The 25,097-nt window shown below is 41.4% G+C and overlaps 1 protein-coding gene across 1 annotated transcript in view; it reads left to right on the forward strand.

Annotated features, from left to right (window-relative positions):
* The window catches only part of ptk7b (protein tyrosine kinase 7b), a 175,197-nt gene extending 152,780 nt beyond the window's left edge, over positions 1-22,417 (forward strand). The window contains exons 6-20 of the mRNA XM_079559712.1: positions 2,953-3,083; positions 8,341-8,607; positions 9,663-9,799; positions 9,961-10,096; positions 12,254-12,373; positions 13,159-13,308; positions 13,796-13,943; positions 15,088-15,215; positions 16,800-17,000; positions 17,304-17,465; positions 17,604-17,836; positions 19,198-19,278; positions 19,506-19,657; positions 20,892-21,070; positions 21,387-22,417. Coding sequence (XP_079415838.1) covers positions 2,953-3,083; positions 8,341-8,607; positions 9,663-9,799; positions 9,961-10,096; positions 12,254-12,373; positions 13,159-13,308; positions 13,796-13,943; positions 15,088-15,215; positions 16,800-17,000; positions 17,304-17,465; positions 17,604-17,836; positions 19,198-19,278; positions 19,506-19,657; positions 20,892-21,070; positions 21,387-21,547 — 2,386 coding nt within the window. The 3' untranslated portion in view covers positions 21,548-22,417. The remainder of the gene's footprint in view (positions 1-2,952; positions 3,084-8,340; positions 8,608-9,662; positions 9,800-9,960; positions 10,097-12,253; positions 12,374-13,158; positions 13,309-13,795; positions 13,944-15,087; positions 15,216-16,799; positions 17,001-17,303; positions 17,466-17,603; positions 17,837-19,197; positions 19,279-19,505; positions 19,658-20,891; positions 21,071-21,386) is intronic.
* The last annotated feature ends 2,680 nt before the right edge of the window (positions 22,418-25,097 follow it).

A 25,097-nucleotide genomic window follows, 5' to 3' on the forward strand; every position in this document is an offset into this window, starting at 1 on the left:
TCTGATTTCTTGGCTTCAAAGGGACCACTGCTATTGTTATTTCACAAAAACAATATTAACCCCCGCCTTAAAGGAACAGGCCATTGTTTTCCATACAGAGATATGTTCTTACCTGAGCGAGTTGATGTGTACCTGTCTGATCTTTGTGCTCAGTCACGCAAAAACGACCAAAGATGTTGTTAGGTTTTAGCCTCTCCTCCTCTCTCTTTAGTGCCAAACGGGGGTGAAGTTAGAAGTGATCAAGCTCTTCCACATGTGCCCTATTTAAAGGGGCTAGATGCTAGTTAGCCATTTTATACTCACTACTGCCACCTCAGGTCATACGTGTAACTGCAGCTTCTATATTAAGCTTGTGCATGACGGCACTTCGGACCCGAATTAACACCTTTTTGAGTGACAGTGCAGGATTTTAGAGGCAGTTGTGGTGGACAGGTCTGAGCTCATTCTACACATTAGGACATTGTTGGAACATGTAGGAGGGGGAAAATACCTACTTTTGACATTTTTAAACTCTGTATATACCTTTAAGTAGGCTAAGTGCTAACAACATCTTCGGTCTATTTGCGTGACTGAGGCCGCGTGTAAAGACCAGACAGGTACGCATCAACTCGTCTAAGCTCTGGCAAGAACATATCTCAGTATGGAAAAAAAAACACCTTAACCGAATTCCTTTTTTTCCAGTTTGGCCTCATTTGAAAGCTAAGACCTACAAAACTAATGTAAATAGATTTTTTTTCCGAGCGTTGCTGCTGTGTTTCATTACAGTTTTTTATTTTTTTCCATCACTTTTTTGTTGTTCTTTTGTGGCTTTTCTATTGCATCTTCATCGCAAATAGAATAGAATAGAATAGAATAGAATAGAATAGAATAGAACTTGTCTGTTCCAGAGAGCAGAAATTTCTCTTTCAGCATGGCTCATTGAAAATCAATCAGTAAAAACACACAACATCATTACAAAATATCACATGAAAAAAATAAATACATATTTTTAAAATATTATTATTATTGAAATGTTTCTCTCTTTTTGTCACATTTTCATCTTTTTTTCCCATCACCATTTTGTCGTTTTTTTGCGTCTTTTGTCAAGACCCTTTTAGATTTGAGTTATGCCAAACCTTAAGAAAATGTGCTCAGTTCAGGTAACACATGTCCTTGTTAGATTTTGATCATTAATTAACCTTCAAGTTTTGTTTTGGAACTTGGAGGAAAAGAAGGAAAGCCAGCCTTCCTATATACTTTCAATTGTCAAAGCTATTCTTACCAGGCTGGTAATTGTGATATCGCCACATACACACATCACGCTCGAACTCCCTGTGGTTCATTTTTTTTCTACACTGGAGCCACAGCACAGAAATCTCACCCTCATGAGAAATCACACTATGTCGCCAAACTGTCTTTCCTATTTTAAGCAACTCTTTAAAATTGGTCCAAAATCCTGTTTCGGGTTTTCACACATTGCCATTTCCTACCTGTACAATTTGCGGCTGCGTTTTTTGGATATGCGTGTCTCTTGTCGATCAAACCTGTAGCTGATTTTTAGGTCAACTCTTGTCTAATTATTCCTGTCCCTGACTGGCTCAAATTCCCCCGCAGGACGCCAGAGGCCAAGTGGGGCAGGCGTCACAATGAGATTTTTCAGATTCGATTTCCTCAGCATTTTCCACGAATCGCTTAAGCTTGTTTGAATGAGATTGCTGGAGTTGCGCGATATTACAACATACATTATTTACTGAATATTAAAATAGCAATTGCTTTGTAAATTGACTTGCCCTCTGGGTGTAATAAACGGAGGGGTTTTGCATAGAGTTTGCTAAACTAGTTTCTACGAATGGTTTTCTTTCCACCCCTCCTGGAACCGCCACCTTAACGTGGTGGAGGGGTTTGAGAACACGAATGATCCTGGAGCTCTGTTGTCGGGGGCTTCGTGTTCCTGGTAGGGTCTCCCAGGGCAAACAGGTCCTAGGTGACGGGTCAGACAAAGAGCGGTTCAGAAGCCCCTTATGAGAGACCAACAGGCCCGGTTAGAACCATGAGGCCGTCCTCCTCACGGCCTGCAGGAGGAGCCATTGGGGCTGGTGCAATGAGATTTGGGCAACAGCTGTCTGTCCAAAAAGAGAGGTGGAAAAGTTACGCTCTGGTTTATTTAAAAGCCATTTTAAAGTTTACTTACTTGAGATTGGCACCAAAAGTCATTGGAAAGCATGCTTCCCTTGTCAGTAAGGAGCTTTTGAGTTTTTAATCATGTTTTTCCATGGTCAAAAACCAGTCAATCAAAAGCCTCAAATATGCATATGTCCAATTTAAATCTTCGATGCCATAATTATATGCTGAGCTGGCGTACAAAGTTGTTGATAAAAACGTTGATTGTGCCATTGTAAATAACAGTATTTGTTTATTTAGTCGTCACCCTGAGGCCCAGCTATAATTGACTCTGAACGCTTTGGTGTTCGGTTATCTTCTCCATGTGGTTTTCTAAACAAGGCAAAACAAATGCGGCAATGATTTACAGATGTGACGCTCTCTGGGTTTGGAGAGATATCAAATTCACATTTTTTGTGTGTTGCAATTGCAATTAGATACACTATTTATGTTTTTACATCAAGATAAGATAAGAGATAAACCTTTATTGATCTCACAAAGGAGAAATTCACTTGTTACAGTCGGCGTTCAAGAAGAAGAGTTAATAAAGTGCAGCTGATACAGAGATTATTGCACATGTTACTTTAAAGTCTTATTGTACAGATTATCAAGATTCAGTTCATATCGCACGCTTTTTAAACATGCTTTTAGATGGGATTGAAGGGATACAACCTGCTACACTAACAAGAATCAGACGCCTTCAAACATTAGCAGATCTCATGGAGTCCGGATTGTGATGTTTAGTTTAGTTTCAGTCACTCCATTTATTCTTGGTTTGTGCTAATGTGCCTCTTGTGTCTGTGTCTTCCTCAGGGTCATCCTCTTGTCCAACGGCAGCCTGTTGATCACTCAGGTCAAACCCAGAAACACCGGAAACTACAAGTGCGTGGGACGAGGGCTCACGGGCTCCCAAGTCACACTCGAGGCCTCTCTGCTCATCGCTGGTATGTTCACGTCTTATTTATATTTTGAAATAATATGGTCTTGATGCCACTGTAAGCGAACTGAAACTAGTATTTCAAAGTGATGATGATATTGTTGTTATACCGCAGGGGTAAGCAACATCAGTCCCAAATCCGGCCCTCCAGCATAGAATCTCTGGCCCCAAGATTATTTTGAGACATATTATTACACAAATCAGATACTAAATACACAAAGTACTCGGAAAAAATTTGAATTTTGTTAAATTTCCTTGCAAAACTCTCCATTAAGACACATATATATGCAGGAAAAGGTACTTTACATGGGCTACAATTGTGTGGGCGGCCCTTAATGCACATTCCATACTGTTTATAGAATGTACTGTTATCTGTATCCAGGGACAGTAGATAAAAAAAATAACCATTTAGCGGTCTCTATGATCCTAAAAGGAGTATACGGACTTTAAAAATGTTCAAATTATGTATTTTCCTCCCCCTACATGCTTCAGCAATGTCCTAATGTGTAGAATGAGCCCAGACCTGTTCACCACAACTGCCTCTAAAATCCTGCACTGTCACTCACAAAGTTGTTACTTCGGGTCCGAATTGCCGTCATGCACGAGCTTAATATAGAAGGTGCAGTTACACGTATGACCTGAGGTGGCAGAAGTGAGTATAAACTGTAGAGTATACACTGTCCCCCAAGTGTTTGCTCATGTGCAGAAGTGGATCAGCAGCACAGGCATTTTCTATTCGCGCATCATTGTCTTATTTACATATCAGATTTGGAGCACTAATACTGTTATACAGGCAACATCTAATGGTAAATTAATGCCAACAAAATAGCATGTTATATTTTTCAGCTTGCACCTGCTATTAAGCACCTGCACTGATAAATGACCCAATCTTTTAACCTGGCTTTGCTAAACATACTTAGACGTACACGCCTTTATATTATATTATAGGACACTTTTTTGTTGTAGGTAAGATGCAATTTGACTGGTCTTAAATCATTTATTGACTGCCTCTGGATGAACCTTATGAAGGAATTTGTATGTGAGAAGTGTGTCCCCTCTATTGTAAACGTAGCCATAGATTTTGTGTTGTTTTTGCTGCTGGCCCACACTTCTCTGTACGCACCTGTGATTGTGTAAGTCGATACTGTGAGAGCCATTACATATTTACCCCCCCTCTGTTCTCTCCGCGCGTCTTTCACTTAGCGCCAGATCTGCTCCGGGATAATCACATTCTCCCATTGACATCCGGCCCAGCTGTGCCCACTACTCCCCACTACCGCGCGGCGTAGATGCACTTTCCTGTCCTCCCTTATCATTATTTCCTACAATCGCCCAGCTGTTTGCCAGAGCACCATCTTGTTTACCTCAACGTGCTTCCTGCGGAGTCAAATAGCACCTGGCGGGAGGCGAAAACGCTGGAAACAAACAGGACTAAGCCACTAAGATCACTCTCCAGGCTGGCAAGGAGTCAAAGATTTAATTGCATACATTTGGTCGTGAGATTGAAAGTGTTGATGGTTTTACTACAGGCCGTGCATCGTCACTATGGGAGACGAGACTTTGCTTGGAGACAGACAAAATACGAACCAGAAGCAAGAGTTAAATGATAAAAGATGTCACTAAACTTTTCCATACAAATAGTTTTGTTCTAGTTCAGTATGATCCGATACAAGATCTCTGATTTCTGTTTATCGGTCTTGATCAGTGTTCAAGGCAGATATAAATGGTCTCCTTACAGAAACCAAAAGCAACAATATTATTGCTCTGTTAGCTGCTCTTCATTTGTTTCCTGTACATCACATGTGTCAAACACGAGGCCCACATCTGGCCCGGGAGATGATTCAATCTGGACCGTGACTTGTCCATCCATCCATTTTCTTCCGCTTTATCCGGGCGGGGTCACGGAGGCAGCAGTCTCAGCAGATGCGCCCAGACTTCCCGATCCACGCACACCTCCTCCAGCTGTTCTGGGGGGACCCTAAGGCAACACCCAGCCAGCTCGGAGACATGGTCCCACCAGCGTGTCCTGGGTCTTACACGAGGCCGCATCCCAATAAGACATGCCTGGAACACCTCCCGCGGGAGGCGACCAGGAGGCATCTGAAACAGATGCCCGAGCCACCTCAGCTGGCTCCTTTCGACGTGAAGGAGCAGCGACTCTACTCCGAGCTCCTCCCGGGTAACTGAGCTCCTCACCCGATCTCGGAGGGTGCGCCCAGCCACCCTGCGAAGGAAGCTCATTTTGGCCTCTTGTATCCGCGATCTTGTCCTTTCGGTCATTACCCAAATCTCATGACTCGTGACTTGTCTAATTCCTGAGTATGTCCCAAAAAAAGTAATTTTCAAATAAATAACCAGAATGCTCACTCCAGCCACTGGGGGGCAGCGTGATAAAAAAAAGGACGAGATTTCACAGAGGGCACTGACATAACAAGAGATTGGGATGTAAACAACACATTATAGCCACGTGGTAAATGGTCAGTGTGCCCCGAGGGTGGAGTGAATGAATAATGACAACAGTGTGGCACTTTGAGAAACTTGTGACACAGGTTTGTAAAGCGCAATAAGTGCAAGCTGTCATTATTTATTAGGCTACAGTCCTGTCGGTTTTTGAGCTGGATTTCGGCCCACGACCCAAAATGAGTTCAACACCCCTGCTGTACATTATAGGATTAGGTTTAAGCGTTTGCTTATTGTTTTTAAATGTCTCCATGGCACTGCTCCTCTGTATATGTCTGAGATTCTTTGGCGTCACGCTCCTGTCAGGGCCCTGAGATCTGCTGATCAGCTGCTGCAGGAGGTTTCTCTCTCCAAGTGTGTGACCAAAGGGGACAGGGTTTTCTCTGTTGCAGCTCCAAAACTGTGGAATGAACTGCCTATTTCCCCATAAGAGATGCACAGACGCTTGTCCATTTTAAAACCCTGCTTTGAAGCTTTTAGCACTGTCTATGAGATGCACTTTGGTCATCAGTAGTTGTTTTTAAACATGCTGTATAATTAAATTTGACTTGATTTGATTCGACCCGGCCCCGGATAAAGCGGAAGAAGATGGATGGATGGATTTGATTTGACTTGACACTAGTTTGAGTTAAAATACAGTCTGGTATTGGATTGGTGACTTGGTTTAGGCCTTTCATACCTAAATGATATGCTATGGGCCACATGATTTGATCACAGTATTTGTATTGGAACAACCCCACATCCATTTCAGTGAAGTGTTTCAGAAACTATCATCAATCATGGCAAGTTTGAAGCAAACCCGAGATGTTCGAGCAGGACTTTTCCTCAAAAATGTGTTGACTTGACATGGAACGACCCTACTGTATATGCAGTTGTGGGCAAGTCGCTTATAAATCCCACAGCAGCTGCTTTGATTTCCTTTCTACAGTTCAAGGCCACCACTGGAGCTCAAACTATGGACTCGCCGGCGTAGCATCTTCTCAATTTACTAATCGGGCTCGCATTCTCAACCACAAGTGCGTGCAAGTCGAATGTTTCAAATAGCTTTAGCAATGAGGTTCCTCTGTTGGACGGAAAACATTTTATCCATTTCAAACTGCCCCCTTATTGGTCCCCGCGAGGCCTGGGATTAGCGAGTGTATCTGCAGTTTTAACCCAGTGAACCATAGCTCTTTTTAAATACCTTAATTCACTTAATCTGATGGTAATCCCCTCTGGCATTAGAGGGGATTGTGTCATACTGGACTTGAGTATTTTGGGGACAAATGTAACCAGTCACTCCATCGTAGCGTCATGGCATTAATGCTAATAGCCTTTGTAGTTTGCATTTTATCTTGTTTGTTGGAGGCACACGTTGAGGAATTAAACATGTACAGCTGCAAAGTATTTTCAGGTTTTACAGAAGGACAAATACCAGTGGCTATAGGAGCTGCCTATAGTCATATTTCATACATCCACCTCACATGCGCTTTAGCTAATCCCCACTCTTTGTGAATAGCCTCTTAATAATCTGTGTGTAACCCAGGCTTGCTGAATAAATCTGATATTAGCATTTCTATAGGCTTCAAACTGAATTCATCCACTATATAAGCCTGGGAATGTACAAATTATGTATTCCTTACTTGTATATGGAGACTATTAAAGACGCTAATGATACTGTTTGTCGTCATAGTGAGCCATATCCTTTGACTGGAGGAAAGTGTTATCGTGTTATGCAAGATTCAAACAGATTACTTACCGGTCCGTGCAATATTGAAGCTAATGTTCAATCATTTTAAGAGGATTAGTCCAGATATCGATGCCAGTACTTGGGAATTAGCATTTTGGGACTTTTCTGTACTTTGACCCACTCTGCAACAAAACAGATTTAGCTTCTTACACCCTTTTTGTATTATCCTGTTAAGGTTTGCAACATGCACGATTGCACATTCAAAAAATTAAAATGGTACAACACAATCAATGGTAGTTTGTGTTAACCTGTTATTGTCCCAGTTTTGGACACAGGATTTTCTTTTGATTGGACACAGTGAGTGTAATGGTGAATATATCGCTGTTTATGTATACTTCATATCTTGGGGCATAGATAGGCAATGTTTAAGAAAATATATATATATTTTTAAATAAAGTAAAGGCTTGCGAGATGGTCTTTGAGTTCACCTGAGTGCAAGTCTATAAAAAGAAACTTGTCTCACAAAGCAATGTGGTATTTAACAAAATGATGACTTGTACAATGTCCCCACCACACATTCAGCTTATTATATTCTTCCCAGTCTCTTTTTCAATTTAATGCTCATATAAAAGACCAACATAATTTTACTATCACGAGAAGATACTAAAATGTAAGTCACACATAGTCATCTTACATGCTGCCCTATTCCCCTTTGTTGTGACTCGACTTCGCTGAACTTTCCATTTTCTCTCATTGTCAGTGTGTACAAATCTCACTACTTACTTAATAAAATCGGAAATATCTCAAACAGAGCAGTAAATCTGGGTTAAAAGAGCTTTGTTTTTCTCATGAAATGGAAAATCAAGTCATGCTTCAGTGGCTTTGAAGATGGTGTGTTGATAATATCTTTGTGAAATGAAATCAATTTCTCTGTGCAAGTTTCTGCTTCATACTTCTACAACAAAACAGGCTTCATATTCTGGGCTGGTTGTAATAGTGGGCACTGACAATGAGATTAAATGTTTTTCCAGGAGAGTAGAACTAGATGGACTGTAATTTAACTTGCTATTCTCTGTAAATTGTTTAGAAATCCAGACTAAAACCGCTCACTGTCATCCTTTTCCTGGTCCCACAGAGATTGACGACATGGGTCCCCGGGCGCCCCTGGTGTTCACCGCAGACACGCTGCAGAGGGTGCCCTGCCGCCCGCCCCGGGGCAGGCCTGAGCCGGAGGTGTGGTGGGACAGGGGCGGCCTGCGAGTGCCCACAGAGGGGAGAGTGTACCAGGATGGGCTGGACCTCATCTTCAGTCCGACGGAGGCCGGTGACTCTGGAGTCTACACGTGTGTGGCTGAGAACAAAGCAGGAAGAAGGACACAAGAGGTCACCTTCACTGTGGCCAGTAAGTCTGACAAAAACTCAAAAGAGGTCAATCATTTAGTGCCTGTCTTGGCTCAGATATTCTGTCGGTGAGGTCACTTTTACACAGTTTCAATAAAGAATGTACTGCACTTGTATGGGTCATTCAATATAAGAATTAAAGCTTTTAGCCACGTTCTAAAGTTATTTTATCAAAAAATAAATAAATACCCGGATTCATTCATGCTGCTTTCAGTTGTTAAGTTATTTGGTCATTTCTTCTTCTACTCTGCATCGATCTATACTTTCTGTTTTTTGTGGCAGTACTAAGTAACTTGTTTACCTTAATAAATCATTTTCGTTGTCCCTCTGGGGGTAATACAAGTGTTGAAGGGACAAGTGGGGGGTCTTTCATCTCCCCCTGGTGTCTCTGGCCAGAAAACCACACTTCAACTTTCCCAACACCGGGTCGGAGGCCCCAATACACCCTAATGGAATCATGAAGAAGATAACAGGCTAACAGGCAAAGCTAACTGTGGGCTAGCGCCACTTAAACAGTATTTACAGCCAAGTTTGAGTGAAAAAATTATCTCCATTGTGTAACTGAATGTACAATATCCCTCTCTCCCTTTGTCTTTTCTGTCAGTGCAGTATTTACACTCACAGACAATTAATGAGTAAAAAAACACAACATGCTACGACACCTGCAGTGGCGCTCATGGCCTCTAGGGGCAAGAGTTACTTAGTTCTGCTTTAATAGATGGAACTAGAAACTGTCCTCCATATATTAAATTACATAAATCATCACCGGACCTGTTCTGAGCAATGCTTCACTCAAATTGTGTACATCACGTCGTCATTTATTTGTCAGCAGAGGGGGCTCCAATTTCAAGCCCCGTCTCTCACACCGAGCTATCTTTTTCATACATATACATGATTTAAAATGGATAAACTATCATTGCTGAGGCCTAAAAGTATATTCATATGCCACAATTCTGCATAATGTCATATTTAACCTTGGCCACTGCAACATTTCTGTCACAAAACTGCTAATATCATCTTAGCTAATCTTCTGCCTGTATTTGCCTGTCCCTGTAGCTGCCCCGGTGTGGGTGATGCGACCCCAGGACAGTCAGTTTGAGGAGGGTAAACCCGGATACCTGCACTGTCACGCCCAGGCCACTCCCGAACCAGAGGTCGTGTGGCTCCGAAACAACCTGTTCATCTCTCAGGAGGTCAGATAAATGCTTGTATTAGCTGTAAATACTACTTACTTTAATGAAATGTCTGTCTTTCCAACATCGACACAGTTTATCGTCATTTAATTTCTATAAAGCAGTAACTGACGAATTTCTAGATAAAATAATTAAGTTTTGTATTTTTTTTTTCTGTCCAGGACTCTCGTTTCAAGGTGTTTCCTAACGGCACCCTGAGGATCAACAGTGTGGAGGTGTACGATGGTCAGATGTACGGCTGTGAGGCCAAGACTGTGGGCGGGAAGCTGTCTGGGCTGGCGCGGGTCACTGTGCTCGGTAAGACTGGGCTCCTCACTCACAAACTCAGCAAATGCTACTATTTATGACATACAGTACACTATTAATGGCATCAGAATCAGAATAGTTTTTATTGTTTGACAACAGGTTCACAAACTAGGATTTTTTTCTCGATACAATCTTGCAACATAAAACACAAAATTGAGATAAAAATAAGCTATGAAAATTATAAAGCAATAATGGCATGAATAAGAATATTAAAATAAATTAAATGATAAAACGTAAAATACGATAAGACGACATAGAACAACAGTGGGATTGTATTTACAGATGTGTAGGTGTGGATTTAAGTCTGATGGCGGAGGGGAAAAAACTGTTCATGTGGTGGGATTTAAATGTCTGGATGGACCGTACCCTCCTGCCTGAGGGGAGAGGGGTGAATATTCTGGGTCCAGAGTGAGAAGGGTTAGCTGTGATCCGACCCAGGTTTTGGAGAGATGAGAGCTCACAGCCAATCACCCTCTCCGCCGCACACACAGTGAGCTACATATACTGTTTATGGATCTAAATTACAACAAGTGACTAAATATTAACATTAGGACTAGGACTTGTATTGGTAATTGATATAAGATTAATAAAGCTCCTTAGATGAAAGGAGTCTTCAATCAATCAATCAAATTTTATTTGTATAGCAGAACAGCCAGAAGGTGCCCAGGGCGCTTTCCAGTATAAAAAAAAGAATCACAATAGACATCAATAAATGAAAACACAAATGTACATAGAACCAGCAGTCGAGTCAGTGGCTGTGTATCGAAAGCTTGTCTGAAAAGATGTGTCTTCAACTGTGATTTAAAAAAAAACTCATCTCAGTGATGCTTTGAAGCTGTACCGGAAGAGTTTTCCACAGCTTTGGGCCTTGGGTGGCAAATGACCGGCCACCGAACTTTTTGTATTTGAACTTGGGAGTGACCAGGGAGGTGTGTTCAGAGGAGCGCAGAGTTCTGGGTGGTTGTAGACTGTTGCTAATTCGGCAAGGTAGGCCGGGGCCAGACCATTGATGGCCTTGAACACAAACATCAGGAACTTAAACCACCCTAAAACCACGGTAGGGGTCAGTGGAGAGAGCAGAGGACTGAGATGATGTGAGTCTAAAAAAATTGACTCCAGCCAAACTATGGCTAAATGACGTTTTAAGAATCTTTTAGGACAGCCCACATTAATGAAAAATTCTAAACAGATTGTAAAGATTATACATTACAACATTACAAATGACCCATTCACATTCACCCAGGGCAGATAAAGCCGCTAAAAGCCTGGAAACATGGCCTTCAATCTGAGGACTACACATGGTCTTATCAGATCAATATAAAGATTTCCACATTTCTTTCCGCATACAAGTACACAGTAAGCCCAAAGGGCATATTAGGATTTCACTGGGGAGTTACTGCAGAGATGAGAGACGCACATGTGGTCCTGCCTGTGGGCTTGTGTGGGCGTGAGTCGGCTTCTCCTTAAATAGCATCTCCGAATCATGCAGGACACCCACAAAGGTGCACATTTGATTTATGCTCTGCAACACCTGAATACGTTATCTTTACAGTGAGCTCTTATCTCTGAGTCGAAGTGGGATTTCTGACATGCCGCAGTTGTGTCTGGACAGCTTTTGTTTGTACGATTGTAAAGCGCGATTGATGGCTGCGCTCGCCTCGATTTGTCTCAACTTGATTTGCAAATAAATAGCTTGAGGCTTTCTGCTTATACAATGATATTTCAGCAGTAGCAATTGTATCAGAAGCAACCTTTTTGATATACCAAGACCTAGAGAAAATAGAGACTTGTCTAGAATAAGTAATAGTCAAGGATTAAAATGGATTTAAAGCTAAACAGGTCAAAATCCAGGACCAATCAAGGGCTAAAACTCCATAATAAACTAGAAATGAAGCAGAACTTATCCAGGTATGAATTTGGACTTTAACTATTCAAAACCAGTTCCATATCTGGGCTATTAAAGGACTGCAGCTCTCACCTCAATCGTGGCCAAGATGAACTAAATCAGATCATGAAATGCAATAAACAACAACAACATCAGCAGAGATATCCAATATTCCACTAGCTGCACCCACACAGAGGAGCATTGCTGTAACACACTCTCAGTTTACGGTGCATCTGACCAGTTTGTGTGTTGTTCTGTCACAGAGAAGCTGAAGTTCACTCCGACGCCTCAGCCCGTCCAGTGTCTGGAGCTGGACAAAGAGATGTCCATCTCGTGCTCAGCCACAGGACGAGAAAACCCCACTGTTCGCTGGACCAAAGCAGGTACATAACTGCACTTTGAATATACAGGAGGCTTAAAGTACATTGGTGTGATTAGGTTCTTTGTTGTGATGCTCGAGTTTGAGTATTTTATTTAAATTTTTAAGAACAGGAAGACAATTATGAAAATATGTGAACAGAGCAGCCTCTATGAAGGTCATTAACAGCACATGGGAAAATGCTCAATGTGATTATGCTTTTGAAATGTGAGGTTTTGTTTCACGTTTCTTGAATGCGTGTTGTGGGAAAGTCTGACGATGCTTTATCACCTGCACTTGTTTAAACGTGTTATGTCCACTGCGGGGATGAGTTAAATCAGATAAAGCGGAGTTGGAGGTTCCTGGTGGCTCGCACTGTCCTGCTGATAATGATGACAAATTCAGTTTCTGTGTAAAGTATGTGTGTGAACATGCTCTGGGTGTGGGAAGGATTTATTAGTTACTCTTCTGTCCCAACCGCCAGCTTTGTGTCCGAATCATGACCTTTATTACTGCCTGTCTGGTTTTCAGTTTTATTTTTCATGAAACCTAAAAAGGAACTGCATAATATGGTAAAAAAATGACAGGCTTGGTGTAATTTAATGTAACTTTTTGGTGCACAATATGAAGTCATGACCGAAACCTGAACAGTCACTCACTTAAATCACTAAATCTGAATGACATGTTTTCCTGCGGGTTCTGCTGTAACATTTTCAACACTTTTATATTATTTTTTATTTAAATATTTAGTCATGAAGTTCCCAATAGAATAGGATACAATGTTATGCGAGTTTGTTTTTCTGTTGTTAGATGGAGGAGAGCTGCCGGCTCACGTGGAGCAGAAGAACGGACAGCTTCATTTCACCAAAGTCAGCCGCAGCGACGCCGGGAACTACACCTGCATCGCCTCCAACCGCCTGCAGGGGGAGATACGAGCCTTGGTGTCCCTCAACGTGGCAGGTAAAAAACAAAACATTACTCGTCTTTTTACACTGCGAAAAAGTAAATATCAAGCATTGGCTTAAATTACTTGAATTGAGGAAATGGATCCTGTTTTTGTCGGTTTTCACTCATTTAGACACTTTTCCTGATCGGACCAAGTTTCCTTTGCTTGTTTGAGGACATTTCAGACCGGTTCTAGGGTGAATCTCGCTTGAAATAAGAAAGTAAAATTGCCAATGAGATAAAACCAATATTCTTACCCCATTGGCAAAGAAAATTACCTGAAATAAGGACGAAATGTATTGAAACGAGTCAGAAACATCTCAGAACAAGTGAAATAATCTGGGACAAACGCCCAAGAACTTCTTAACTAGTCAAAACAAGTAAAATTTTGATTATTGTGCTCAAATTGAGATGTTTATACTGATCTAGTTAATTACTTTTTGCAGTGTACTTACCTTTCCACTGAGGATAAGTCTCTTACTTTTACATTTGCCGTCCACAGTCTACATCCGGTTTAAAGTAGAACCCGACAACACCACGGTTTACCAGGGCCACACAGCCATCCTGCACTGTCAGGCCACAGGAGACCCGGAGCCCTACATCCACTGGGTCGTCAAAGACAAGCCACTGGACATCTCCAAAAACAGAAGGTCAGTCCTTTTACTTGGTACACATTTACACATGCAGCACATTCAAATGTATATTGGACAAGCAAGAAGTAAAATATCTCTAAAAGGAGGGGTGTTATGCAAAGTTGAGCTTTTTATTATGTTTTTACAATGTTGTTCTCTAATCAAAACATACGTCTGAGCTATGTTTCAGCCCACTCTCGCATCTTTGACTACATTTTGAATCTTCTCCAGTGGCTATTCTTAGAGGTGCAGTGGCAGCTCCCAAAATGCTCTGGAAATGCTTTCATTGCCCGCTCTTTCTTGCTAAGCTTAATCTTTCATCGTCAAGTAAAAACACTCGTCATAGCTTCACTAAAGCCACACAGGCTGAGCAGACTATTTTTTTTTTTAATTTCTTTTTGTTTTCTCTTTATTGAAGCAACTGTGCAGCGAAGAAGAGCAAGAGGAGGGGTGTGAGTGGGGCGTATGGGGAGATTGCTTGAAAGTAGGAAGTGAAACCACTGGATATTTTGTTTCAGCTGTTTTAGATCAGTAGAGCCTTTCATTGTTGGTAAACATTGGAGGTGGTGGGCGGGGCTTACGGTTAAGATGAACTTTAAACTTACAGTCCCAAGAAGTCTTCCTCCTATATTCTTGCACCTAAACAGACAACAGGATCAACTTATGATGGCTAGTTTTAGCTTCATCTTTCCGCTGCTTACTTCCTGCCTGATGATGTAACGTTAGGCAGGGAAAGGATCTTAATGGCATTTTGTGAGATAGTATGTTTAAGATTTTTGCCAAATACCTGCAAAACAGCATAATTCCCCTTCTTAAAACTATAACTGAAACAGGAGCCATACTGAAACTATGTGGAAAATGTTCACCAACCAACCAGTGGCTCCACATTTCAGGTCTCACCTAAGCTGCTGTTGTGTTTCTGAGACAGACACTTCACCCACACATTGTTTCCTTCTTTTGTGACAAGATTTGCAGCTTGGCAAAAATGCCTCAAGCTACGCAGTCTACGTGTTTCAGTCTAATCAAACCTGTATATTAATGCAAACTTATCATGCTTTATGCACTTATGTAGTAAAAGCTGCTGTAACAAGTAGAATGTGTGTGTATGCTTTGTACTCAAAAACTGATTTAAAGTCTGATCTGGTTGGCCGTTTCTCTTCAGAATTCAGAAGATGCCGAACGGTTCCCTGCTGATCACAGACGTGAGCACGGAGGACACGGGTCGATACACCTGTGTGGCCGGAAACAGCTGCAACATCAAGAGCCGCGTGGCCCAGCTCTACGTCGTGGGTGAGTCTGGGTTTAATGTCATTGTAGAGGGTCTTGGCGTCATCGCTAAAGAAACATAGGCGACAAATACTGACAAACACTAACAAATACTGACGCTTTTTCTCCCCAACTTGTATTAAAAAGTCTCCACGTCTCAACAAAATACCGTGGAAAAATCTGTAGACACTTTTTTTTTTTTTTACAATGGGCTCCTTTATCTCCAGGAACAAAGCAGCTCTCACGTTCAGTCAAATCCATCTGATGTGCAGGACGGAGGCGTTAATTATATCCCCTCAGCTTTTACCCGTCAGGTGCCTGGACAGGTTAATAACTATCAGCGACTGGAGCCCTGTCAGTGACACACGTCGGCTTTGATGACACCTCACCCGGGATCTACATGTCTCTTTGAACGCAGATGAAATTGACCGTCTCACCGGCCACAGAGCTCAATAATGTTCCTTTAGCACATTTGATTTGCCCGAGGAGTGACATTGAGCAGGGGAGGGAGTGGGGTGGGTGCCTAGCCTGATATGAGAAACCTTTAAATAGCAGAGTTTTAAGACGGCAGGTCTCATTGTTCAGGTTCTTGCCTGTTCCCCTAAGCCACTTGAGTCTAAAAATGCTAATTTTGAGTGACTAATGTATGACTTTTCTTCTTCTGCTCAAAGTGTTGCGCAGATACCACTAGTTGGTCTTTCTCGTGTCTTTCTAAATTAACCTTTAGACCATTTTGAAAGGACATAATGAATGTAATAAAAGAAAGTATTTTTATTTGTGTTTTTTGTTATTTTCCTATAGTTTGAAATAGTTCTGGTTAACACTATCGGCCAGTGTGTCGCCTCAATTAAAAGCTCAGACCCACAAAACTGATCTATATGGATCTTTTTCCCTGCGTTGTTGCCGTGTTGTCATTGGATTTGAATTTTTTTGGTCGAATTTTGCTATTTTTTCAATGCTTTTTTGCCACAATTTTGTTGCTTTTTTTTTGGCTCTTATTGTTGCGTTATCGACCCATTTTTAATTTATTTATTTCATATTTTTTGTCACCTTTTTGTTTCATTAGTGTGGCTCTTTATTGCATTTTTGCCACATTTTTGTCACTTTTTTTGTTGCTTTTCTGGGCTCTTTTTGTTGCGTTTTTCGCCAATTTTTTTCATATTTTTGTCACTTTTTTGTTGCTCTAGTGTGACTTTTTATTACATTTTGCCACTTCTTTTCTCTCACTTTTTTGTAAACTTTTTGTTGCGTTTGTGTGGCTTTTTTTAGTTGTTGCTTTTTTTGCCACTTTTTCACTGTTTTTTTTCTCTCACTTTTTTGTCACATTTTTGTGACTCTTTTGTTGCTTTTATGTTGCATTTCATCCTTGTTGTCCTTTCGTTTTCAGTTCAGTTTTAGTCCCGGATTTCACTAGTGAAGGGTTGAGAAACGCTGGATATTCCTAATAGTATCTGTACTGGTTCGGATTGTTCTGTTGTAAAGTCCACTCTATAATTTCATGATTTGTGCCGTTTCGTAAAGTCCACTCTGTCATTTCACTCTTTCATTTCCAAACATTTAGCATCCCTCATCATCTTGACCTGTAATTTCTTTTTTTTTTTGTGGCAGACAAACCAATGCTCAACAGAGATCACGAGGACGACAAGGCTCCGTACAAAATGATCCAGACCATCGGCCTGTCCGTGGGTGCCGCCGTGGCCTACATCATCATTGTCCTGGGGCTCATGTTCTACTGCAAAAAGAGACGCAGCGCCAAAAGACTCCACAAGGGCGGCGACGGAGAGGAGCCCGAGATGGAGTGCCTCAATGGTATGTGCTTTGGGGTAAACTGGAGCTGAATGTGTGTCAGTAGTTCATGTGGCAAGTCAGTGGTGTGTAGAGATCTGCTGCCATCTAGCGTTCAACAGAGGGTAGTGAACTGAAAATAAGGGAACATCTTTTACATCACTTCAGATTGTAGTTGTTATCAGTAAGTTAAAAGCATTGCAGCTTCATTTTTAGTCTTACTATGACTGTTCGCCCATTTCTTCCAAAAAGAGCCATCAAATAATCCACGCAATTACATTAGGTTCATAAAGTTTCTGAGATATTGATTCTGTAAACTGTAAACAGGAGGGGCTGTCCAGCACAATGGCCACACCACCACAGAGATCCAGGAGGAGGTGGCTCTGACCAACATGGGCACTTTGGCCACGACGGAGAAACGCCACAGTCACATCAACAGCGACAAACTCCACTTTCCTCGTGCAAACCTGCAGACCATCACTACTCTAGGTATGAACAAGCTGGGTCTACTCGAGCTTTGTATTGGATGTGTAATTCGTTCCTCACAGTAGTTTCTGACAGGGCACTCAAATTAACCACCAAAACAGAATGATTTTGTTTAAAAGTGAAATCCACCTTGTATTTCAGGCAAAGGGGAGTTTGGGGAGGTGCTTCTGTCCAAGGCTAAAGGCATTGATGACGGTGAGGAGGAGACTGTGGTTCTGGTGAAGAGTCTTCAGACCCGAGACGAGGCGCTGCAGCAGGATTTCCGTCGAGAAGCTGAAATGTTTGGGAAACTCAGTCACCCGAACGTGGTGCGCCTCCTGGGGCTGTGCAAGGAGACAGAGCCACACTACATGATCCTGGAGTACTACGACCTGGTGAGGGCATTGTTACTCAAATCATTATCGACAATAACTAGCATTTACCCAGTGGGAACAAACACATATAATTGAACAAAACAATATATAGGACTTTCAAATTGTTTTACTGCAAAGTGTCACAGGTTTTACAAAGCTGAAAAGAGCCATCAACATTTCAAGCAATGGTAACAGAGTTGGGAAAAGTTACAGTGATTCCAAGTGAAGTCATCTAAGCTTATTAATAATAATAATGATGGCCTACACTTGTATTGTACTTTACAAGCCTGTATTACCAAGTTTCTCAAAGCGCTACACTGTAGTCATTATTCATCCACTCCATACTCGGTGGTGGTAAGCTACTGCACGGTAGCACAGCGGTTAGAGCTCGTGCTTCACAGCTAGAAGGTCCGGGTTCGATTCCCACCAAGGACGGGGCCTTTCTGTGTGGAGTTTGCATGTTCTCCCCGTGTCTGCGTAGGTTTCCTCCGGGTACTCCGGTTTCCCCTACCACTAAAAACATGTACAATAGGCCAAGATGTTTGAGAGTGTGCATGGGGTACGACGGATGAAAATTAGCCTAAGGCTACAATCCGGTGTGGCTTGTTCATTAACTTGCACTGTCCCTACCAAATAAACCGTAAAAAAAAAAAATACTATTGTAGCCACCGCTGCCTTGGGGTAGACTGATGGAAGCGAGGCAACCAGTCTGTGCCATCAGCCCGTCCGACCACCACCAACCACTCACTCACTACATTCGCCCCAGGCTTCCTGGTGTTTCCCAAACAGTCTCTTATCCAAGTACTAGCCAGATTTAGCTTCTGAGATCTGACAGGAACGGGCAGAGCAAAGGCGGTACGGCCACTACTGTTAGTTTAGTTTAGTTTATTTGTTTATTTCAGCAATAATAAACATTCTGCTCAAAAGGAGAGGGCCGAAGCAAAGAGCTTATAAGCGCCTACCCCCAAAAATACAATTAAAAATTCTCATTTCACAATAATACAAGGAACTTAGTGCAAAAGGAACAAAACAACAAAGAAACAACAGCAAAAACTGTTTCAAATCCTTTTTTTCTTTGCAGTTTCTTTATAGTATATTGAGTTTGCAAATGCTTGGAAAGAAAGAGACCATTGTACACAGAGCGCTGTATTCTTGGAGATAGTAAACCCAGAGTTAACTTAGCACTGATGCGAAAAACGCAGCCTGTTGTTGTCTAGTTGTTGTAAACATTATCTTGCCTCTCTGAAAGGTGTGAAACATCTTTATAAACTCTATAAATCTCTGCAAAGAATGGGAAGTTTGTTCTAAAGGGCACATAGTTTGTGTGCCAAGCTTATTTTGAAACCCTGTGATGAGCTGACTTTGCACTTCTTGTGTTTCAGGGAGATTTAAAGCAGTTCCTGAGAATCTCAAAGAGCAAAGACGACAAGGTCAAAACACAACCTCTGAGCACCAAGACCAAAGTAAGTGCAGATAGAAATCACACGTCACAGCCCATCTTATTACTCACAACACAAACTGTCTCTTTGATATAATCACCTGACATTTTCTACATATCATTTCATCATGCGTTAATTTCAGTTAGATTCCTTTCTAATGTTTCTGTGTGGTGTTGTGATTGTTTGGGATTAAGAAATCATCATTTATTTATCCTTATGTATTTTTAATGTTTTATTCTCGTGCCCCACAGGTTTCCATCTGTGCGCAGGTGGCTCACGGCATGGAGCACCTGTCCAATCATCGCTTTGTGCACAAAGACCTGGCCGCTCGAAACTGCCTCATCAACAGCCAGCGCCGCGTCAAAGTGTCAGCCCTGAGTCTCAGCAAAGACGTCTACAACAGGTGAAGAATCACCATTTTATTAATAAGTCACCTGCTTTCAGAGCTGCGTGAGAACATTTGATGAGAATACAAAATACAGCCAATATAACCAAGCCCTGTTAGTGTTTCTCAAACCTTTCACACCAAGTGCAGTGTTTGACCGTCCATGTACCACCGATTTAAGATTAAATTTCAGGTGACCCACAGTTTGAGAACCACTGGTTTAATCATTATACAGTACAGTGAAGTTATGAAAATGCTCAAATAATTACAGATTCATAATTTTGTCATTCTGCTGTATTTAAACTAGACGTTTACAAAATAAATACAAGAACAAATACAAGAACCAAGAGCTCTCACAAATGCTTAGCATATATAATGTGTATATAATAGTGATTATAATAATAGCTCTGACTATGAAACTTAAGACCCTATAACACCAATCATCCTAACTATAATCAGCCAGGCACTTGAATTTATTTTTAAAATGATGAATTATTTTAATTTGCTAATGCTCTATAGATGGGATTTTTATTGGCCGATGCTGATATTTTTCACAAATATTTTGCAAATGTCTGGTCTATAATCCCGTAAAAACAAATACTTTGCCACTCCAGCAGTGGCTAATTTTATTTAATTACTTTAGGTGGTTTATTACTTATTGGTTTATTTGGTCGGGATAGTGCATGTTAATGAACATGCATGGATCTCATGCATGTAAACACACCAGAATGTAGCCTTGGGCTAATTCCATCCATCCGTCATCCTCTCATTCATCCTGGCCTATTGTACATGTTTTTAGTGGTTCGGGAAACCTCAATTGTGGTTTCTGTCCCAGCTTTGATTATCTGCCGTTATTAGCATTAGCATACTGTTGTTCAACTCCAATTGTGGAGGTTAAAACTGACTGAATTCTCCATGTTCAAAATGACACACAGCAGCATGTCCATCACTGAGGTTTAGTTGGTGAAACTTGTGTTTAACAAACTTGTAGCTGACCAGTTTTCACTGCGATGTTTCTCTGTAGGAAGTTGTGGGAGGACTCATTTCCATTGCAAAAAACGGGAAGTCTCTATCACATTCCATCGGGTTTATCTGCGCGAGACTGGCCAGTAGCCAATATTGTAAAATGTCCAAATATCGGCCCGATATATCGGCCGGCTGATATATCTGTCGACCTCTAGTGTTTAGTTATTATAAAGTGTTATAAAGTATTTTATTCCTTCATTAACGTTGTTGTGTGTATTGTTTCCAGTGAGTACTACCACTACAGGCAGGCGTGGATCCCCCTGAGATGGATGCCCTCGGAGTCTGTGTTTGAGGATGATTTCTCCACTAAGTCGGACGTCTGGGCCTTTGGAGTTTTAATGTGGGAGGTGTTCAGTCTCGGGGAAATGCCACACACCAAACTCGGCGACGACGAGGTGCTCGAAGGTCAGTATCAGCAGGATGTGGTTTTCTACCTTGGGCCTTTTTCATTCAGTCAGGGAAGCTTTTAAGTTTCACAAAGTTCAACAGTGGCAAGATTTTACAAGAAAAATAGGAAAAGGAAAAAGGTGTAGGCGGAAGTAAGAGTTTGTTTGAAGCATTATGTAAAACTGAATGTTACAAAAGTTCATTTATTTAGTTGCTTCATCGTCTCCTGTAATAAGAACTATATTCTTCCACAAGAGTCCACACATTTAATATAACATTTGACAAGATAATGAACTAGTCTAACCTTCGAATATGTTTTCTCTATCACTTTTAGGCCTGAAGTCTGGAAAGCTGAAGCTGCCCGTCCCCGAGGGCTGTCCATCCAGAATCTACAAACTCATGGCTCGCTGCTGGGCCGTGAGCCTCAAAGAGCGGCCCTCGTTCACCGACATAGTCCACACGTTGGGGGACATACCTTCAGACAGCAAAGTCTGAGCTGGTGACTTGCAACAACTCCTCTTCTCCCCCCCAAAAAATATTATATTAAAGAAAAAAAACAGACTTGACGCTGGATTATTATTACTCTACACATTTCAGGGAAGATAGTTGAGGAAAGGACACTTCTTTTTATATGCATTTCAGTCAGACTTTGCCTTGACCACAGCACGGGCGGCCCTAAATAAGACTGTGGTTTTCATAATCCTGCCTGCCTCCTTTACTTCGTCCCATAGACGTTCATTTTGCTGTTTCGGAGCCTCACAAAACCTCGGTGCCTACCCCTATGGCTTTCAATGACCAGCTTTTACAGTATTTATGGTCTGAAGCCTCTTGAAACCAGGACAGTTTCACTCCTTATCAATGGAAGGGTGCGTTTTAAGTGACTTCAGTGAAGCCTTATCAACTCAATCACGTCCAAGCATCTTACTTCCATCTCACTGCATCCCAGAATCTGCATCGTGGGACCAAGCATGACTCTCCAAAGCTTTCATTTCTTTCGTGCCACCAAATGTTACACATGTAGGAGTTGTGGGGGGTTTGCCTGACTGTGAGGTAATGTTGTTACAGTTACGGTAACATGCGAGGGACACAACAACAAAAACAAAACAAAAACAAAGATCATGTTTGTTTGTAGCCAAGAGCAAAAAGAAAGGAGGCTGTGCCAGAGTGGGCTTTGTATATTATTTACGAGTGTGTTGTATTAAATGAGGTGCTTATAAGTCACTATGTACATGGGTGAAAATGCCCACGAATTCAAAGTCTTGGGGCTATGTCCAAAACTACTCTCAAGTCGGCACAAATAATAGAAATCTGTAGCTTTTGCATGTCTGTACAATATGGACATTTTACATTATAGAAGGATATTGACTCACAAAACAATGGTTAACCAAATCTACTACTCGAAATAAAATAAATAAAAATCATTGGTCTGGGGGTGGGGCAAGTGGGGAAAATCTAAACGTCCACAAAAGTAATATTGAATATTTGTGTCCAACTTGAGAGAAATATGGCTGTGAAAGTTTTAAAGGAACAGGCCACCGTTTTTCCATACTGAGATATGTTCTTACCTGAGCTTAGACGAGTTGATACGTACCTGTCTGGTCTCTGTGCGAGCCCGTGGAAGAGCTTGGTCGCTTCTAACTTCACCAAGTTTGGAGCTATAGGAATACATTGGGAGAGGCCAAATGCTAACAACATCTTTGGTCGGTTTGTGTGACTGAGGGCACGCGCAAAGACCAGACAGGTACGCCTCAACTCATCTCAGCTCAGGTAAAAACATGTTTCAGTATGGAAAAATGGTGGCCTGTTCCTTTAAGGCAGCCAGAAAGCTTTATAAAACTAGCATATTCAGTAGCATTTTATAAAAAAGAAGAAAATGCTTTCAACTTCAGAGTAGTTTTGGACACAGCCTGTCACTGAGTGTGTGTCTAACATACAATAATGTCTTCTTGAGTGGTCCAATCAATTTATCTGTGGTCCAGTTTTTACAGGACCATTACTACAGCATTCATTGTGTACATAAACTAAAGAAGCCATGCACTAATGTCAGTTAAATCCCCCCTTTTTTTTATCACTATCAGATTGTAGAAGGATGACAGGTGCCTGAACATTTATGAAGGTCCTGTCTTTTTTTTTATAGCTAATATAAAAGGTACTCATGAGGCGGTATGCTGTTCATGAACCATCTCAGTTCCCGATGGAAAACACAAACACTACAAAGGAAGTCAAAGAGACTCATAAGTGCCTAGAAAATGAAGGATTATTTTTTATTTGTTTTACATGTATCTAATCGAAGGCGGTGGCCTTTTGTTTTGAACTTGTTTTATACGTTGTTTTTAGTGTAATGTTTGTTTTTTTACGAACGCTAGGCACTCACACCTAGACCTCTTTTTTTAATCCGCTTCAGCAATTGTTCACAGTAACCTGATATATTCAAAAGTTATACGTGCTGCTGTCAATAAAGGATCACAGTGTTTTTACAAGATCCGTGAGGTTGAATTAATTACACGTTTTTTAGACATCCTCCTCTGATGTGCCTTCATTTTATGTCTGCTTCATCCAAAATCCAACCTCTCTTTGGTCTTCCTTTAGGCCTCATGTTTTCTCTTTCTCCTCTGAACAGGATCAAACCATCTCATTCTGGAATATCCGACTGACTTCAAGTCCCTGCGCCGGATATTTTTCCTGGTAATGAAATGAAATATGTTTTGTCCTCCACCCGTGAATTGTCAATTTAGAAAAAGACACTAGCAGCAAGTTGTTGTTAGCGGCATTGTTACAGCGACCCTGAAAGTTGTGAAACATGCTTATAAACTCATCCCTGGGAATTGATTGGGACTATACGGAGTTTAGAAATGTTACTTAAGTATGTATTTTCCTCCCCGTACATGTTCCAAGCCATTTCCTAATGTGTAGAATGAGCCCAGACCTGTTCACCACAACTGCCTCTCAAATCCTGCACTGTCACTCAAAAAGTTATTACTTCGGGTCCGAATTGCCGTACAGTCGACCCCAGGGGAAACTGTGGCTACAAACCATCAGCATGGAGTGAATGAGTGAATGAACCCCCCTCCCTTTCATGTGTGAGGCGCTTTGGGTGTGACTTGTGTCATATGAAAAGCACTATACAAATAAGATTCCCTTCCCTCCCTTCCCTTTAGTGTATTGTTACACAAACGTTTGTGAGGAAAACAGCGTGCATCAAAGTATAAAACATTTGTATCAGTTTCATGAACTTTCAGGCTATTTTTCTTGCATTTTTTTTTAAAGTGACTCTGCAAGTTGTGAAATGTGCCTATAAACCTGTCCCTGTTAGGAATTTGGATGCTACAAATATATTGGGAAAGTTACAAATTTGTTTTGACCGCCACTAACATTTTAATTTAGTGGCTTCCCCTTTCATTGTTTGCAATAAAATAAATCCGGTATAGAGCCCTTAAAGTGATAGTCAGGAAGTCTAAATGTTTTACAAATTATATAAAATGCGCTACATCGACCACCTGGTCTTGCATTTTGATGTTAAGTAATAATATAGTATATTATATTATTTTTTGTGAAGTCCCTCCTTCCCGGATCTCAGCAACTACTCAGTCCTCCCGCATTGACCAATGAGACAAGCTTTTTCTGTGACAAAGCCTGTCAGGTCCAATCAGGAGGGAAGGGGGAGGGGCTTGATCGTTTATTAAAATTCTCTTCCTGCTTTCCTCATTTTGCAAACTAAAAGGGCTTTTTGGTTAAAGAGGGGAGGAATTTGATTGTTTACTTTCAAATTTCACTCTATCTCTCATCCCTTTGCAAACTTAGACTATCACTTTAAACCAGGGTTGGCATTATTAGACCTGAGCAACAAAATAGACCCATTAGTAAAGATCTTCTAACCCCCCCAATATGATTCTGACAGATATGATCACACACAACAGAGACCAAAAGATTACAGAAATTGTCAGTCCACAGTACAATGTAGCCGACAGGAGTGTTATCTGCTGAATGTACTTCTTGATTTTGGGTGATGATCAGCCAGTGGCGTGCACAGACATTTTGAGGGGCA

The sequence above is a fragment of the Gobius niger genome, assembly GCF_951799975.1.
Source record: "Gobius niger genome assembly, chromosome: 7".
Lineage (NCBI taxonomy): Eukaryota > Metazoa > Chordata > Actinopteri > Gobiiformes > Gobiidae > Gobius > Gobius niger.